The 19416-nt window shown below is 48.8% G+C and overlaps 1 protein-coding gene across 12 annotated transcripts in view; it reads left to right on the top strand.

Moving 5' to 3' along the window:
* Window positions 1-19416, top strand: part of tacc2 (transforming, acidic coiled-coil containing protein 2) — an 82293-nt gene that overhangs the window by 12691 nt on the left and 50186 nt on the right. For 7 of the 12 annotated variants that reach the window (XM_049006774.1, XM_049006781.1, XM_049006780.1 and 4 more), the window contains 3 exons: window positions 5634-5881; window positions 7272-7388; window positions 10001-18088. In XM_049006774.1, the coding sequence (XP_048862731.1) occupies window positions 5634-5881; window positions 7272-7388; window positions 10001-18088 (8453 nt within the window). Of the gene's footprint in view, window positions 1-1280; window positions 1353-2069; window positions 2295-5633; window positions 5882-7271; window positions 7389-10000; window positions 18089-19416 lie in introns of those variants that run through there. The other 5 variants (XM_049006772.1, XM_049006773.1, XM_049006779.1 and 2 more) reach the window with 4 other exon arrangements.

Below are 19416 nucleotides of genomic sequence, written 5' to 3'. Positions count from 1 at the left end.
ATACTAACCTGAAGTAAATTTTGGCTGCTGAGTAAAGGTCCACCTATATGGTTATCATTCTGTATCACCTTTATTGACATACTAATGTATGATATGATGAAGCAATGTTTGGCAGGTAGGTACAGTGACCCCTGCTAATTCGCGGATTTTTCCCACAGTCCTCTGCATATTGCATACCTTGCTTGCGGTTCGATTGTTGTCGTTTTGTTCTAAGCCCTACGATGGCTCCCAAGCTTCCTGCATCTTCTAAGCCTTCTGGTAGTAGTGAGCCTAAGTGCCAGAGGAAGACCTTGTCCATTCAGGAGAAGGTAAAACTCCTGGATATGCTTCAGGAAGGAAAGCGTCACGCGGACGTCGCTCGCCATTATCGCTTAAATGAATCGACGGTACGATACATCAAGACGGATGAAAAGAATATAAGAGCCACCGCATCCCTTTAGTCAAACAGGAAAGAGGGTGGCAACTCCTCGAAATAAAGCCATCATTAAAATGGAATCACATACGTATTCATTACATATTACTTTTATTATTATTATTATGTTACTCATAGGGGCGGCATGGTGGTGCAGTGGTTAGCACTGTTGTCTCACACCTCTGGGACCCGGGTTCGAGTCTCCACCTGGGTCACATGTGTGTGGAGTTTGCATGTTCTCCCCATGTCGTCGTGGGGTTCCCTCCGGGTACTCCGGTTTCCCCCCACAGTCCAGAAAACATGCTGAGGCTAATTATAGTCGCTAAATTGCCCATAGGTGTGCACGTGAGAGTGAATGGTGTGTGAGTGTGCCCTGCGATGGGCTGCCCCCCCATCCTGGGTTGTTCCCTGCCTCGTGCCCATTGATTCCGGGATAGGCTCCGGACCCCCCGCGACCCAGTAGGATAAGCGGTTTGGAAAATGGATGGATGGATGTTACTCATATCCTTAGCCCGACATCCACATATTATATGTGTTTAGTTTACATGTGTTTAAAGTGTGTGGGAGGGGTATTTTAAGGCTTAAACTATAAAAAAAATGTTTATACGGTCTTTCTATATAGTTCTATGTGGAATCATCTTCCGCGATAGACGGGGGGGTCACTGTACCTTCTTTACAGAGAAAACAAGTCTAAAAAAAATGATGATGCCTTGCCGTTATGTAATTATGGCATTAAGCTTTGAAGTAACTGGGTTATATCCTTCTTGTGACTTAAGCAATGCTATTATTCCTTTAAAAAATACAACAGTAATTTTCTAAGTTTAAATGGCCATTTCGAAACGTATTATATGAATAATATCTTTTTCAGCCACAAGGGGGTGCATCGGGCAATGCGGTGTCATTCCCCTCTAAGACAAATGCAGAACAGAAGGTACCATTGGTAAGGTTTGCTGATGCTGTGAGTTCCATGTCTATGCACGTGTGTGTGCGCCTTTACAGATAGTCATGAAAGACGCTAGCGTGTGTGTCTGTGTGAGACAGAAGCTTCACATAGCTGCCCTCGGAACCAGCCGGCTGATTCTTTAATCTTGGACTTTGTGGTTACTGGGTCCCCCTGTCCATACCCACTGAAGTCTGGACTTGAATGTGGCTCAGAGTCTGAAAAGTTGACAATATACGCTCTGTACATTTTCGACAGCCTCCCTCCCAGTGTGGCAGCCCATAATTGAGGGAATGAGAGAGTCAGTGCTGGACAGATTGATGGTCCCCAGGGGAAGAAGGGAGAGACAGACCAGCTTGTTAGGGAACGAAGGGCTTAGCGTGGCCTTGGGTCAGGTGGGGTGACTCTGCCCTTGGATCTTCTCAGTTTGCACCAGCATAGTGTTTGAGTGTGTGTGTGTGTGGGGGGGGGCACGCCTGTTTGTTCGTTTCTGGGTCAGGATCCGCAGCCAAATCCTCCTACCGCGTAACCCAATCCCACCCCCCATAGACGCTGCGAAGGTGACCTTTGACCCAGTTCCCAGCATTCACCTGCAACAAGGCTAGGACTGTGTGACCCACTCTCTGAGAGCAGGAAGTGACAGAATGAGAGAGAGAGAGAGAGAGAGAGAGAGAGGGAGGGAGGCAGAGAGAGAGGGAGGGGCTGAGTGAGCAAGAGAAACAGAGCAAGAGAGAGAGCAGGAGTCCGTCAAGAGCGTAGAAAGAGTTTGACGGGACGGGAGGGGAATTCAGAACTTGAGTACTTTGGTCACAGTCTGTGGCCACTGCTGGATTGTTGGTCATACTCCTCGGTCTCTGGATTGTTACACATCTGGACCAAGTGCTTAATCACAGGCTCGCCAGAGCTTGGATCTGCCAGACGGCTCCCCCCCCCACTCCCGAGGTAAGCTCCCCACCTGCCCCCTCTCCTCCCCCGCTCCTCTCTGCACCTTTCCTCCACGTGCAATCTCCCACCGCGGAGCAGAATGGAAATTTTTAAGGGGGGGGTGGGTTGGGTGGTGTGATTCGGGAGTTCGCCGGGGCAGCGAGCGGCTGCAGACACCGTCGCGGGTTTTGAGCTGGCCGGTATGAGAAAGGTCACTCCTTAAGGGCAGTGACGCGGTAAGTGTGTGGAGAAGCGTGGTGTGCGAACATCAACACGTATAGAAGCCTCTGGCGTGTAAGCTGCAGGGTCTCCGGCGTGAGTGAGGTTCGGACAGTTCATGTGCCTCAGTGTCATAGGGCTGCTGTGTCTTTGGGAGCGTGTGTCTCCAGGCAGGGCGACTGGGAGTCAAAGTCTTTCCCGAGGAAGGCAGAGTGAGACTTTCTCACTTGAAGGATCTACAGGTGTGTAGAGGACAATCATGGCTGCTTGTTTACCAGGATTGAGCTGATCCATCGCTGTCCTCAGGGACCACGCAGGTCTCTCGCAACCAGAGCAAATGTTCTAAGTGTGCAGGTGAACTCCACAGTCTGCTCGCTCATATCAGACGCTTGTGAAGTCTACTGGCTGATGTTGCCGTGATTCCCCTTGTGCTCCGGTCAACTTCTGCAAGCTCACCTGTACTGAATATGGACCTGAAAGCGTTTGATGAGCTTCTGCTTTTGTGTTGTTAATTGTCCTTTAGGCATGAATGGACCTGAACTTTCTAACACAGAAAAATAACTTGCATGGAAAGAAAACTTGTCTTAAGGGCGACTGAAGGTTACATGCAAACTGTCAACTTTGTTATTATCGCAGTAGAATTATGGTGTTTAATGAATGTTTTCAGGGGCAAAACACGGTTTAGCTAAGATACAAATTGCTGTGGTGGTGAAATCGATAGTATCTGTTTGCAAAATGAGACGCGTCCCTGTGTGAAAGGCTTTAGCGCAGAGACAGGGTTGCGAAAAATGCAACACATGGAGTTACCGGTTGAGAAAGATTACAAGAGGGAATGAAAAAGAAAGAAGAAAAATTTGTAGAAAAAGGGAGTGAGAGTCAGGATAGAAATGCATTTCTTGTTCATTGATTCTTTTCACACATTAATAGAGACTCACCACAAAGGAGCCTGTGCAGAACTTTAGTGGACAATAATGGGAACCTTTGAAGTGATTTTATCTGTAACCAGATTCTGTTGTTTGGGGACGACAAAGGACATTGCATAAGTTACCATTAAATAAGATAGACTAACTGGCACTAATGTGAAAACTTTTCAGAATGTATAATCTAGTATACTTAAAGAATTTTGTAGAAATGGTACAATCACACCAGAGCATTACTGTAGTGCTGTAAAATGAAATGCCCGGGTTTTGTGTTACTGTATGTGCGTTTTCATGTTGTAGGTCCAGCACTCGGTAATGCATGTTTTAGCTCAGTCAGCTTGATTCCTATCGGCCCAGGTGTGAAACTGCAAAACAGCTTTCGTTCTGTGGGTATTCGTTCTTCTGACCCCGATGGCGTTATTTCCCAGTGGGTGGAAGATTTTAGTAAATACCGCTTGTAGATGTGTGTAGGGTGGGCTGTGCACGCATGGATCCACTCCCCCCCGATCGATGGGCTCCTGACTGGGGCAATCCCCACTCATCCCAACACTGAAAGGCTGTGTTCGTATTGTGTGCCAGGTGATGTATTAGTAACATAACCCATGACAGCTCACATACCCAAGGGGCTACTTTCTGAGCGCAGGTAGTGCCTATAGTGCCCTCCATATGTCATTAGATTTTTTTGAGGGAGGGTGTGATTATGTTCCCCTGTGACACCAGCTTTTCAGTGAAATATTAGACAGAGGCAGTAATGATCAGCTAAGGCTGGGACCAGGGTAGGGGCCGTTCCGGAATACAAGCGTCAATTCCAATGTAAATCAGGAAATGGAACTGGAGTTTAAATTTAAATTTGAATTCAATTCTGTTTTTTATTTTTTTTTTCTAATCCCAACTCCAGTTACATTTTCTGATTTGCACTGGAATTGATGAATGCATTCCGGAATGGCCCCAACCCTGGTTGATATTCAACATGTTTGCTGAGTGTGTGAGTGTGAGGGCTATACAGTTGAAGAATTAAATACTTACCTGGAACAAAAACGCATCCGAATTTTAGCGGTATAATTCAAAGTGTAATATTTTAAAATAATCCGAAGCATGTAACAATAGCTAAATTGAAGTGCACAGTTTATTTATGTAGCAGGACTTTTTCACAGATTTTCCAGTATTACAATGTAATTATAACACAATCAGATATAATTGGACCTGGATACTTTGTAGCTTTTTTTTACAGCCCTCTGTAAGTCATAGCTGTGCGATTAGGCACTTGGTAACAGGAGTCGGGGTCTCCTTTTGCTGCAGGGGCTGCCGTTGCTGTCCACAGTTCCCATGACACCACAGTCCTCTAACATGGGCGTGATATTGACCCAGTAAAATATGTAATTTAGGCTCTTCCCAAAGGCATCCCTGCCTTACCATCCCCATCCATTATGCCGCACATGCCTGCATGGCCATTCAGCCTGGGAGAGGATTAAATTTCATCCATCCATCCATCCATCCATCTTCCATAACTGTAGTGCAGGGTGACGGTGAACCTGGAATGTCAGGAAGAACCAGGCAGGGAACATCCTGGACTGGGCACATGCTCACAATCACACACTAAGGATAAATTCTGACAGGACTTCAGATAGTGGGAGGAGTGGGAGGAGTGGGAGGAGGTGGGGGCATCCAGAAAACAAACAATGCAAGTATGAGAAAAGCTTGTGAACTCCAGACACAGCGCCAGGGGCAGGAAAGGAGCCCCAGTCCAGATGGCGTAAGGCTACAGTGCTACCTACTGCGCCATTATAACTCTGTGTTTGTACACTTTATTAATGGAAACATTTCCTTTTTTCAAGAATATTTATGATTATACTTGCAACATGTGACCTCATTTGGCCAGTCTTCCTTATATTTGCTGTACTGCTGGCAGATAAAATGGGTTCTTATGTCGATAAAATCAGGCATTTTGAATGTGAGTCATACGCCTTCATGGGTCATACGCCTTCAGTTGTGTGGTCTGTAACAAAAGACTCAGAATGTGAAGTGAAAACGATGATAGATGGAGGTTTAATCTCCTCCTCTGTCACTTGATTGGCTTTCGATCGGGTGCATCGTAAAATGTGCCCTTAGCCAGGCGAGGCTACGTGTGGGTCAGTAAGGTGGTGGGGTCTCCCTGCAGAGACGGCTTACGATCCGTGTAAAGGTGTCTCTCTGATTGTGCTGTTGCTCTGCTGTTCAGGTTACAGGCCGTCCTGAAGGTTCCAGAGGGACAGAGGAAAATAAGGACGGTGAGGCAGGAAACGAGCCGGTCCAGGTGCCCCCGGGACCGGGGCACGGGCCCTCGGCAGCTGCTCCACAGCCCACAGAGGAAGAGGGGGGGGCGAGTGGGCAGGAGGACGAGGACAGGGACGAGTTACTGTTCCCCCACGACCTGCTGCCTAGCACCGACCTAAGCAGCGAGTTCTTCAGCTGGGAGTCGTCCCTCAGGTAGGCGCTGGCCTTCACACGAGCGGCGGACCGTGCTTCCTTTATCTCTGACATACTTTTACACCCACTGATCCCAGGTATCAAACTCCAGCCCTCTATCCAAGCGTCTGACAACTTGGTAGAAAGGCAGCTGGTCATGAGACAAAACCCAGAAATGAAAACCGAGAGGCTTTCTCAGATACGTCACTCCCGCCAGCTGTTTACACACAGGAAATGACCCGGACAAGCACTGCGGTTGCATTTGCCACACAGCGCAGCAGAGGTGTATTTATGAGCCAGTGGAGAGAGCGTCACGGTAGTTCTGTGAGCCTGAGCGCGTGTGTGCGGCTTTAGTAGGGAACCACCTGTGGGTTTTACAAATGACAGATGTCCTGATAGACTCAGACACTGATCTACGTCTATAGGTTAAACCCTGGGGCCGAACGACAATAAAATTAAACTGCTTTAAAGAAGCTCTCCATTGCCTGCATCGTAGTGTTTATTAAGCATTAAATATTTTTATTGAATAACCTTGAATAAATATGACTTTTCCAAACAGCATTATTGTTTTTTTCCCTCAATTAACTTTTGTAACTTTTGTAGGAGAATTTTTTATGTTTATCAACAGTTACTCATTTGTGAAAAGTTACTCAATCATTAGCAGTTACTCATTGACATGCTTGTGAGTACTCATGTTAGTATGGAAAACATATATGCTGTCACAACAGAGCTTCAACAAGCTAGAACACTTCATAGACATTTCAGTGATAAAGCAGGAAAGATCAATTCACCTTGTTTGTCTGTGTTAGTTCAAAATCAAATTATTGCAGTTTACTGTGTCTGGCTCAGCTTTGTGGATCTGGAGTCAGAAGGATGGGATCCTGCTTAGCAAACAGGCTACAGAAAATGAGGCTCATTCATACCCTCTGTTTGTAGGGAGAGACGGAAGGCAAGGGGTCAAAGGCAGTGAAAGAGACTTTTCACTCTTTTTTAGCTTCTCCGGTTGTTCTCAATGACCGCTGTGGTGTGACATTCCAAAAAGAGCAGAAGTTTAACTGGGAAGGCTTAGCGGTGGGTGAGGGTGGTGTTAAAGCATAATTTGAAATTTTGGAAGAAGGGAACAGTCACTGGGTGAAAAAAGGGAGGGTCACACCTGTGGGGTTCAACACTTTACACAGCGCTAACAGGTGACCAGGTGAGTCCATTGCAGCATTGCTGACACACACACACACACACACACACACACATGCGCGCGCTCCACAGAGAAAACGAAGGCGTGCGTGTCTCAGAAAGATGGAGGTAAAAAGTGAAATTCTGAACATAGACCACAACGGTGTCTGTACCTCGAGGTGTGTAAGCTAGGCTAAGTCTATGTGCTTCACTGTGCGTGTCTGTGTGTGTGTGTGGACAGGACGCAGGTAAACTCAGATGAGATGAAGAGTGAGCAGGTGACAGAGGGGAGCCCCCTGCTGGCCGGGCTGCAGCAGTACATGGATATAAGTCACCAGGTTGCAGGCTTAATGAAAAGGTATCAGACAAGAGTGTCTCCTGCAAGGAGACAGTGTGACAGCAAAGATGGTCAAAGACAAGATGTTCTGTGTAATCCAATCATTTAAGTTTATAATTATGTATTTATCTGCATTGCACCATGGGATACCAGGAAGTAAACTCTAAGCAGTCATGTTTGTTTACAATTCCATCTTGTCATGGACCATCTCCGGTGGGAGGGAATGAGCCGGCCACACTTCTCTTTTGGCATCATCTGTGGTTCTGAGAGTGGCTGCTCCGGGTTGACGGCGTGCCTTGTCTGTCTTGCGTCAGATGTTTGGAACGTGCACGAGGCTTTGGCCCCCGTCTGTGCTCTTGCATCTGGAGTGATTCCTCTTGCGGCCTGCGTGTGGCTCCGGATCCGCCTTGCTCTGATTTGTTACCGCAGCGTGAGGTTTGCTCTCGGCCGTAAAACTGCGTTTGCTGTGTGGCATGTGTTGGGGGGGCTGTGGGGCCTAGCTTCCCTGCTGGAGCCTGTCCCAAAAATTAACGATTACTGCTTTGGCAAGCCTTGCCTAATGCAGTGTAGCATCCCTGCATATATGTTTGTGCTGCGTATTCATGCAAAATTTTATTGTACCTGACAGCTGGCTTATATAAAATAGAAATCGACACAGGGGTGCCCTAGATGGGTTAATATTATAAATTTAGCTGACACTAGCTGCTCATTCTGGGGCATGTTCATTTTTTTGGGAGAATATGCAAGAAGAAACATGCATTGCCATATCTAGAACATTCCATCCTGTAATCACTGTTTTGGTACAGAAAGTTCACTGATTGCCATATTCCATCCATGAAATGGCTACATATATGTATGTATATATTATTATTATTGTTATTATTTTGTCTTAATTGCTTTTTCACTTCTTTGCATTGTGTCACCTGTGTGGAGCAAAGGTCAGAGAGTTAGACTCAGCAAGGGTTTCATTTTACTTTATTCACACCAGGAAATGCTGTGTTTCAGTATCGGTGTTGCTGAGGGAAGGCCTCATGAAGAGATACAACAGGACAGTACAGCAAGAATGCCTATGGCTGGATGCATTAGACTTTGAGTGTTTAGGCATTAGAAAAAGCAGGTGGAGGAACTTCTGGTCTGGTTCTTGAGGCAGTCAGGAGATAAAGATGCAGTAGAGAGAAAACCGAAGGCAGAAAAGAAAAGAGTGCCGATGTACTGTAAGTCACACATTTAATTCAATTTATTCAATATTTCTTCATGTTTACATCATGACATTTAATCTGTGCGATTCAATAACCTCTTTGTGGTTATTTAGGGATGTACTTTGTGATTCAGGGAAAAGGCGGTTGCCGGGTGAAACAGTATCTCCGTGTTTGGTGGAGTGTGCCATTAAGGCTCAGTCATGCATGCGCCAGGCCTATGGAAAAAAGGCGGAGGGATATCGCATTCCTGTAGCGAGCTGCAGTTCATTCGGAAGAGGCAGTTAAGGAATGTTGGTCCTTCATGTTCACACTTGTGAGATCTAGGTTCTTTGCCAGAGAGGGAGTCGCGTAGATGTCAGTGTAGGTCAGGCCAGTTTATTAACCCACATGAGACACTGGATGAGCAAACAAAAACACAAAAACAGCAATGTCACTGCACCCTGGAACGTTTATCTTCGGGGCCATTTCTGTTGGAAATTGCTCAGTAATAAACCATTTTGGGCTGGACTATGTTTGATCCTGAACAGATGTGTGTGATTGTAGTCTGACAGGCGCCCTGGGACTGTAGTTAGGCTGGAAATGCCCATACTGTGGCCTGGTGCATTGTGGGAATGCCTTTGATGTTCAGCATGCAAGCACCTGTGTCAGACTCCTTCTGCTGCAGTGCGGGGGAAGCTGAAGGTAGAAGTCCATGCAGAGTCCAGCCAAAAGCTGCCGTCCAGAGCCAAAGGCTGGCACTAAGTGAAAGATTACATCAGACACACACCCACACATACCCTCACTTAAAACAATTTGCTTTTTGTCATTTTTTTTTTCTACTTCCACATTTAGTACGTAGTGGTCAGCCACAGAGGTGTGTGTGGCATGAGGCTGCCAGCAGCTAGGTGGGGCAGGCTCCAATGACAGCCTTCCCTGTAGTGAAAATGATTGACGCCTCCAAAAATAAAGACCAAAAAAATTGCTTTCTGCGAAAGAACTGAAGTGGATAACATGCTAAAGAAAAACCAGCAGCCCCCCTCTGGATGAAGCTAAATGAATGAACAGACCCAACAGTGTGGGCCAGATAGAATGGTTTGCAAAACTGCCCCGGAGCTCAGCATGTAGCTACTGTTTTGCATTTAGCGTGTCAGTTAATATCTGCCCAGGCATCAGTAGAAGGTGCATTTTCCAGAGCTGAGTGGCTGTGCAGATCTCCCGGAGTTTCCGGCTCATTCCGAAGCACTCAGCAGCCTGTGTGCCATGTGTGGAGCTCTGAGTGCGGGTTTGTGCCTGCATGGAAGAGCCACACCCCCGTTCGGGATGGAACGGAGGTGGTCCTGCCTGCGTGTGCCGTGTGCAGAGTGTGGTGCGTGTCTATGCATGGCTTCTGGCATCTGGAAACTTCCGCCGTGTTTTCATTGGGAGATTCTCACTTCCGTTTTCCAATGTCGACAGCCCAGACTTCAGTGCCTCCGACCTGGCCCCACCCCCGTCCACCCTCCCCCGAGACCCTGAGCCAGACACCCGGTCACCTCATCTCCCTGATGAGGTCCACCTCCTTGATCCCGGTCCAGCACAGGTTCCCATGGCAGTGAGGGTCATAAACACACAGCCGAACAGCCAGGGGGCAGTAGAGATATTCAGCTTCAGAGACTACATCATGGGTGCCATGAGCGAGAGGGATGAGGAAGAAGAAGAGGCAGACATTGGTGCAGCCGCCCCATTGGATAGCAGCCTGTCCAGCGGAAAGACCGAGCTAAACTTTCTCAAAGAGCCAGAGCAAACAAACAGTGACACTGAACTCGAGATAAAGATGCACGAGATGACAGGTTCCTTTAAAACTACACAAACAGACATAATGCCAAACACCTCCTCAGCAGAGAGACTGATGCATCTCCAAAATATGACGTTGATTTATACAACGCCTTCCAAGCACACAGAAGACATAGAATCTGGGGTGAGCACAGACCTGTTGGCAGAGAAAAAAACTGGGGAAAACGTGCATTTTCTCAACACTGGACCAGAAGTCCTTGCCCAGGATATAGAGAGACAATGTGAGACAGAGGGGGACACTCTGGCTGAGACAAGGGACATGGAAATTGATAGGGAGTCAGGAAGTAAAATGAGGGAGACGATGACAGAGTCGACTATGAATTCATTAAAAGGGACATCAAGAGATTCAGGTTTTGTGGAAACAGGAAAACAAGAGATAAACCCAGATCTTAAAAATGAAGACATTCTGCCAGGAACATGGACACAGTTAACAGACGAGACAAAAATGGAGGTGGGGACATTTAAGGATGTCCTGCAGGGCAGGGACCCTGTGAGACTGCCAGAGAGCTCAAAGGTGGTGTCCCAGAGAGACCAGGTAGATGAAATGTGCCTCGATTCTTGGGAAGATGCAGAGGAATATCCTTACGGAGACCTGCAAAGGAAGGAGCATGCAAAAACGTGGGAAGAGAGGAGGCAATTTTCAGAAGGCACCTTTCACGCAGAGACTGAGCCACAGGCGGTTACTGAAGCAATGCCACAAATGAGGCCCGGCTCTGCAGAGGAGCCCCGAAAGGGGGGAGCAGAGATGCCGATGGATTTCCAGGCAAGGACGGGCCCACTGTCACCACCACAGCCGGAGCCAGATAACGACACAGGAGGAGAAAAAAGCATGCGTGATCACGCAGGCAGCAGGGCAAAAACACGGCCCAAGTTAGCGATGAAAGAAAATACAGAAACTGAGCTAAAAATACAGATGAATAACACATGTGAGTTAAAATCACAGACCGACTCACTGTCGTGGTCAAGAGCGGGGACAGTCACCGACACTGGGTTAAGCTTAAGCTTACAGAGGATCGTGGGAACAGATTTAATGGCAGACAAAGAGAGAGGTTTGAGCTCAAATACAGACAGGGGGATGGTTGTAAAGGAACAGTGGAACACAGCAGGAGAATTTGATGCGCCAATGGAGAAGGATTTAGAGACATGCAAAGAGTTAAATGCACCAACAAATGCGGAGGCTGGGCTGAAGGCACAGCCACCCCAAGAGTGGTCAAGTTACCAGGAACAGCTGAGCCTCCAGGGACAGTCAAACATCTGCCCCCTACCACTAGGCCCTGAGGCTGGGCCGGATAATTTTACTGCCTTGGTGATTTCACCTGCCCTCAGCCTGCCCCCTTACCAGGGGTCTGAGCAGCAGTCCTCTCGTGGTGGGGCAGATGGCACCCGAAATCTGATATCAGTGGCTGGATCCCCACTCCGCAGTCAAGATTCACCCCCTGGGTGGGGTGAAAATGACAAAAATGCACTGGAGACATTTGCTGAGCTGGCGCCTGTTAACCGGAGCCTGTCCGGGGCTGGACAGGACCTGAGCTCTGGTGTGACAACAAGGATGGGGGCCCACATGGACCAATGTCCACCTTGGGGCGAGGGAGGCATGGGGGCACAGAGTGTCCTTGGAGAGGCTTTGATGGCCGCTGCCGCTGCGTTGCCACTGACAACACCCACAGCGCCTGAACCGAGGGAAGGCGAGGGAGAGGCGGAGGAGAGATGCGATTCGTCCAAGGGAACGGCTACAGCAGCCAATTCAGCAGCAGCAGCAGGGAGAGAGGAATTAATTTCGCCTCGGAACTCAGCAGCAGAAGCATCTGAAATCACTGCCGTCGGATCTGTGACGCCGTCATCAATCCTGCCGGAGATCAGCCACTCGTCTGCCCCGGCGGACGAGGCTGGTGAGCGTGACAGTGCACCATTGCCGGGCAGCTGCATTGAAATGCCACACAGCTCAGCTGAGAGTGAGGGGGGGGAGGGAGGGGGCGGAGCTTCCAACAGCTCCCCAGGGAGCAGTGCTCACTCGCCGGTCGGGGAGGGGGGGAGGGAGAGGGACTCTCTCTGTCTGGAGGACCAGACTGACGTTTCGCTGCCTGGCCCACCACGATGTGACTGCCAGGAAGCAAGAGGGAGAGAGAGAGGCGGCACAGAGTGGGAGGAGAGGGGAGGAGAACGCACTGCATTCAGAGAGGCAGCGGGGCCTGGCAGCGGGGCAACGGGGACAGAGGAGCAGCCAGAACTCCTCGCCGGAGCACGTCACGCCGCCGGACCGCCCCCTGACGTCAGCGACTCCGCGCCGCAGCACGGCCGCCAGCTCGCCGGCTTGCCAGAGAGCGACTCTGCAGAAAGGACTTTGCGGCCGCCAGCTCTTTCAGAGACACATTCTCCCCCTCCCCCGTGGCCCACCACCCAGAAAAGACCCACTGACCCCACAGAAGAAAGGAAGAGAGGGGACTTGCATCCTGAAACGGACGGACAGCGAAAGAAGCCACCGAAGGATTCTCCACAGCCTCCCGAAGCAGCTGTCATCAAAGAGCAGGCTGTGGGGGTTCTGATAGGGAGCAACTACACGGAGCTGGGAAGGACCTCGCAAGACTCGGCTCCAGAACCCCCCATCCAGCCTGCCCTGCCATCAAGGCCCTCGGCTGTCAGCCAGCTATTTGAGCTCTGCAGCATCTCAGAGGCGGATGGACTAAGAAACAGCAACAGCCCAGAGAAATCCAAGGAGGCTTTTTGCGTCAAGCATCTTTGGCCGCAAGGTGAACTACCCACTGAGAGAGAGGGGCCCAGGGGGACCCCTGCAAAGCCAGGAACCAATCACTCTGGGGTAAACTCACACTCCATGAAGGACAGTACCGGAGGCCAGGCAGGCGCCATGAGGGGCCCAGAGACCCACAGGGAACAGGGCTCGCCAAAGAGAGCACGTGATGGCACGTCAACAGCCGTGGGCAGTTGTGCCTCCCTGCCTCCCCTGACTGTGCAAGAGAGCCTGCACCACCCAGTTGTGGAGAGCAGCTTCACCTTTCCGGAGTTCTTCAGCCTGAAGAAGCCAGAAACGCCACCTATGCCATATACAGTGACAGATCCACAAGCTGCTGGTCAGGCTGAGCCGAGGAATGACAAAGCTCATGCAGAGGTGGTAAAACCACTTCAAGCAGTAGCAGGTCCGCTAGCCTCTGTCAGCAAGCCTGAACTGGAACCTGTCCAGCAAAGCAGTGAAACAGCTATGGTGATGGTGGAACAGTTGCCAGTAGGAACAGGAACTGAAGGGGAGTCCATACAAAAAGGCCTTGAAGCAGAGGTGGTGAAAACCGCAACATGTATAACTACAATGCCAGAGCTGAGGGAACCTGACCAACTAAACCACAAGGCAGATGCAGTGCTGGTGCAACCCCAGATGCAGCCACCTACAGCAGCACATCTACCAGACATTGGCACTAAGCATACAGAGGAGAACAGCCAGGTAGAAGGAACAGTAGGGGACAAGGACAAGACTAAGCATGATATCGAGAAGGATATATCTATGGAGCATGCAGAGCCAGATCCAGACAAGCTGCTGTCAGATGAAGCCATTTCACTGAATGCTGACAGCCAAATGGTCTCAGGGATTATAAGACCTGTGGGAGAAGAAACAAAGAGTAGAGCCTTTGGTTTCTCAGTAACAGCTGAGTGTGAGGGAGTTGACCTTTCAGAGGCAAAGGAGGAGGAAGGTCAAAGGGCAAAGGTCATGGAAACTGAAGGAACTGAGGAGGGAACAAAGACAGGTGGAGAAGATTTTAAGGAGCAGGCTGTGTCAGCTGCTGTGGAGCAGCCACCGAAAATAATTGCAGGAAATTTGATAGACAGGGAGGAGGAGTTGACCATCTCAGTGGGGGTGCCTGACACTTCCCAGGAGTCTGAGGGTTTCCCTGAGGGTTTCACTGAGGGTTTCACTTCTGCAGCATCGTCAGATACTGCACAGCCGAAGGATGCTTCTCACTCCAAAAGTGAATTAGAGAAGACCTCACTCACCCTTAATGAAGACCAGAATCTAGGCGTGAGCTCCTGCAACTTCCCTGAAACTCCAAAAGAACAGAATCCATTTCTGATCCAAAACAGATCCATCGAACTCCAAGACTGCAGTGCTGATCCTGCGACATTCACAGATTCAATGGCAAATGCAATGGCTCCTGTCTTAATGCATCCACAGTCAGGCCACACAGGCACAGCTGATGCCCTTACTTCAATCACTGCTAGCTCACATGGGTCTCTCCTCTGCCATAGGGAGCTAACCAATGATTGGGAACCAAGAATGATTCTGCAGACTGGAAATGAACACGAGAGGACAAGACAGGAAGAAATGGGTTTTTCATCAGATATAGCCAATGAGAAGAGTGGGTCTCGGGGGGTTTCTGGTCTTCAAGAAACAGATGTCAATATCCCCATTACTGTCTCCCATGGTGACCTAGCAACCAACGATGAACATAGAGATACAGTTTCATTCCCTACTCAAACAGCAGCAACAGAGATGGATATCAGTCTACCTGCAGCTACAGTTCCCTCTACAGACCACCCTAACATAGTTTTAGAAAAGGATCAGGTCGGGAAGGAGATCTGCTCTGCTGCTCCCACGCTGAATTATGTCAACTTAGACAAGGTGGAAGATGGGAAAAAGAACAGAACCTTAAAAGGAAGGGAGAAGGAACAACAGATAATTGGTGGCAAGGAATCCACTGTAGAGATGCATCAAAGTTCAGTGGCTCCTCTCACATGTCCTCATACAACAGAACAAGGAGACACTCGGGTGAAGGGAGTGGAAAATGATGGCTGCCTAAATGCTGAGGTTAATGATGGCAATGCGGCAAACAAAGCAATCTGTGATACAGGGAGTGTGGCACAAGCAGGCACCGAGGCAAGTGAGTTATTCATCCATGGCTCCGCAAATCCTCCCATGGACTTGGCAGCGGATGCCGCCCCTTCACCTTCCTGTTCAGAGCCTATATTATCTGAATCTCTTTTAACGATTGCGTCCAATCTTGCTACACTGGACACAAAGACTGCGTCTCATCAAATGGGAGCCGAAGTAGAATCTAAGTGTATGGCAGCCCAGCCCTCTGAATCCAGCACCGAAAATGCTGCTTTATTAGAATCACATAACACTGTACCAGCCTCCAAAGAAGCTTCTGAAATCCATCATGCCGTGGAGTCTGAGCTGACGCTAGATGACGAAGCCAAAGTGCTCCCCACGGAGTCTGAACCCATCGAAACTGGGCAGGTCTCACCAGCCAAGCCTCTCCATCAGGCTAAAATGCTTGATTCTCTGCCATCAAATGCTGAAAAAATTAATAGCGCTTCTGACCTTAAAGCAGAACCTATAAATGCTCAGCCTGAACGCAGTGGTATGCTATGCCGCCGCAGTGCTGAACACAAACCCCCAATCACTGGCCTTGATTTTACGTCTGTAGGATACCCATATGTAACCCCCGGTAACCAAACAGAGGAAGACAGGGAGGAAGATTACAGAGGAAAAGATTACAGACAGCGAGAGACAGAAGTGCTGCCGAGAGAAATGCTTATAGATGAAACACCCGTGCAGATGAAACAGGAAGAAACAAGCAGACAGGAGAAATATGAAGACAGCCCTGATCCTGGATTAGTCTCGGCTAGCATGGAGCTGTCTGAAGACCCATTAAATCGGAATGTAGGATTAAGCGGGGGACTACATCTGTCTACGGATCAGAACCAATCCGTCCCGGTAACAGAGGCAGAAACGCCCTCAAGCCATGTCGGTGACTACGCATGGACAGGAAACTCAGCTATGAGCCAATCCAATCTGGGTCCCATCCCAAAAATCTCCCAGCATCCGCAGCAGCAGGAGGCAAGCGGTGGCGGAGATTCACAAGAGCGTGACGCACCCTCGGCCGACGATTGGCAAGGTGTGCCAAGCTTCCACGATGAGGAGGAGCAGTTCAGGAATGCAGCAACCCTGCAATGTGCTGAGGTTGGCACTGCCAGGGAGGAGATTCCACAGAGGGCTATCGAGGCCCCACTAGGTGGCGCTCAATCCTGCCCCTCAGTCTCAGACGTAGCCGATAAATTTGGAAGTGGTGCCAAAGAGAGCACCACCACAGATGCATCAGATATGGTCTCTGCTGGTTCCACTCAGGTTATAGTGAGCAAGAATGGGCCAGAGCAAAGTCCAGGGCTGGATTTTTCAATCGCAACCGGTTCTGTTCCAAAGTCAGGTGACCAGGACAAAAATGATCAAGACACACTGACACCAGGCTGTAAAGAAAAAGAAACTATATGTGACATGAAAGTAGACACTGTGGCCGTTGTACCTACAACATCTCAGCAGAGGGATGCCATAGCCCATGACCATGACATTGCAGCTGCAAATCAGATCCCCCTTCAGTGCTCTCCTGCGACATCTTCTCTCTTGGACAACGTAGCGACGAGTCTGTTTCAAGACCCTGTGGTGCCTACTACACATTTCGCTGCTTCTCTTGCCTGTTCAGATCATTTAATGCGGGAACAACAAGTTTCTGCAAGTTTCGACATTCATAGTGCGGCTCAGACATGCCACGGACCCCAGGCAGATGTGGAGCAGTGGCCTACAATCCCACCGTTAACAGACAAGCCTGCCAGCCAGCCCACCTTGAGCATATTTCCAACCTGTGACTCGTGCGACCCACAACACCTGGTGTGTGGACCCACTGCTGAGGGTGAAGTGGACAGCCCTTTATCCACAGCAGCAACCAGGGAAAGTGTGGAGCTGGAGCAGCCAGAAAATACCACCACAGGGTGGCAGAGTTTAGCCTCGGAATCATCTGCGGACAGCCATCTGTTCAGTCAGGCCAACAGTTCCGCAGAGAGTAACAAAGTGGTTCCCCAATCAATCCAGGAAGCATACATAAGTTATGAGCAAGCTCTTGTTGTTACTAAGGAAGGACAACACAGAGTGGCCCGGGCCACTCCCACCGTGTCCCTTGAATGTGGATCCTTTTCAGATTTTAAAGATCAAAGCAAAGGATCAAAAGGTGTGAGAGACAGCAATGAGGTTGTACAGGACACTGATACTGACACCCAGGGACAGCTTACTTCCGGGCATCTCAGTGAGAAAAATAAAGGATTATTGAAGGAAAAGGAGTTCGGAGTCCCTGTTGGAGCTGAAGAACACTCACTGTCAGCAAGCCCTCAAAGGAGTGTAGCGCTCAACAAGATCCCTGCTTCCAGAGAAGAGGAGGATCTTCTGTTTGATGGGATGCGGGTAGAGGAGGAGCACGACTTTGGCACGGTTCCCACAGGGACACTGGCTGGGGATCTGCACCCAAGTGACACACCGACGTCACTACAGGCACATTGCCCCCCGCTTGCAACGGACTCCCCTCCAGAGCCCATTGTTGCAGACTGCGACAGTGTCCACGCTGACCCAGACGCAGCTCATCTCACTGCTCACAGCTCAGGTAGACAGTCTGTGTGCCAAGACAAAGACTTAGATGGAGGTTTAGGGACCGAGGCAGAGCGTCAGAGCAAAGACTCTGCTGGAGGCTTAGGGACTGAGGCAGTGTGTCAGAGCAAAGACTCTGCTGGAGGCTTAGGGACCGAGGCAGAGTGTCAGAGCAAAGACTCTGGAGTGACCTCAGAGGATACAGGCTGGCTGATAAGATCCCTGCGAGAAGCAGCCACTCTCTCTCAAACGGAGCAAACACGCAGCCGCACTGAAGAAGTCTCCCACAACAGGTAGCGTACATCACGTGTGTTTGTGTGTGTGTGTGTGTGTGTATGCGATGCCCACCCAGACACCCATGCGTATGAGAAAGTGTGTGCAACTTCATTATTTATATCTGTACTTGTTCATCCACAGTTGCTTCGTAAAAATGAAAGTTAAGATATTATTATACATTTTATTAATTAATCTTGTCTCCCTACTGCACTGTCAGCTTCCCTGTCATCTTGACAGGCACGATTAGAGATTTGTTGGGTAAGAAACTTGTAGCAGTGAAAAGGCATATTCAAGTTGGATCTGAAATTACATAGTAAAGAGTTAGTTGCATCAGAAATGTAGCTCACTGTAAATTAAGAGTTTGCATTTTTTAGAGATGCACCGCACTGGATGCATGTGAGTCTTGTACTGGTTTCTCTCGAGTACTATATCCATTATACAGCATTCAGTGACAGTCCACCCACATGGCGGCCGATCTTGTGGCACAATGGTTTCCAAAACAGACATTGGAAAACCTCAACCGTGGCATGATCAGCAGCTAGTGATGGAAATGAAGTGGTAAAAATCTGTGATGATTCAAACTATGGTAAATATGTGAAATGACACAAGCAGACAACCAGGCAAATTCAGGGCTCTGTATGTTGCACAGGGGTCTTAAACAAGATTTTGATTGACATTTTGATCAACATGTATTATTTACTAAAACATGGTGCTTAACAGGTGACAGTTACAAATAATATGTATTTATGGTGTGTTGGTTGTATTATGGTGTTTATATGAGGGGAGAAACAGCAAAGAAAGGAGCTCATTCTTTCTGGCTGAAACGGTGGAGTGACAATGGAATCGTCACCATTGTCACCAGGGAATGACATCATCTCTGATATCGTCTTATGTTCCAAGAGCAGAATGGGCTTATTGACATGCTCTCACACATTGGGGTATCTTAGCACTGGGGGGGACAACAGTGCCTGGAAATCCTCACAGTGCGTCCCACACACACACACACACAAGCACTGAGAATCACACACATTAGTCTACAGACATGCTCACAGCAGATTTTTCTGATATGTCAGCTAGGTTCCTTGTCCCACAAACAGAGGCCATAAAGTTCATGTCATACATTGTTCCTACAGTAATATTAATATTTTCAGTTAAAAAAAAACTTGGCTTCTTCAGCCTAAGCCATTGGCCATGAACCCAATAAGACACCTGCTTCCTAGCAAGACTTAACAGCCAGCTGTTGAGCGCAGTGTGAACCTGTCATCACTTTATCTGAAGGTGCAACACATTTAACATGCATGAAACTAAAATAAACACAGGATTAAAAGAGAGAAGAGCACATGGA

The sequence above is a fragment of the Brienomyrus brachyistius genome, chromosome 3, assembly GCF_023856365.1.
Source record: "Brienomyrus brachyistius isolate T26 chromosome 3, BBRACH_0.4, whole genome shotgun sequence".
NCBI lineage: Eukaryota > Metazoa > Chordata > Actinopteri > Osteoglossiformes > Mormyridae > Brienomyrus > Brienomyrus brachyistius.
This window is presented reverse-complemented; position numbering and strand designations above follow the sequence as displayed.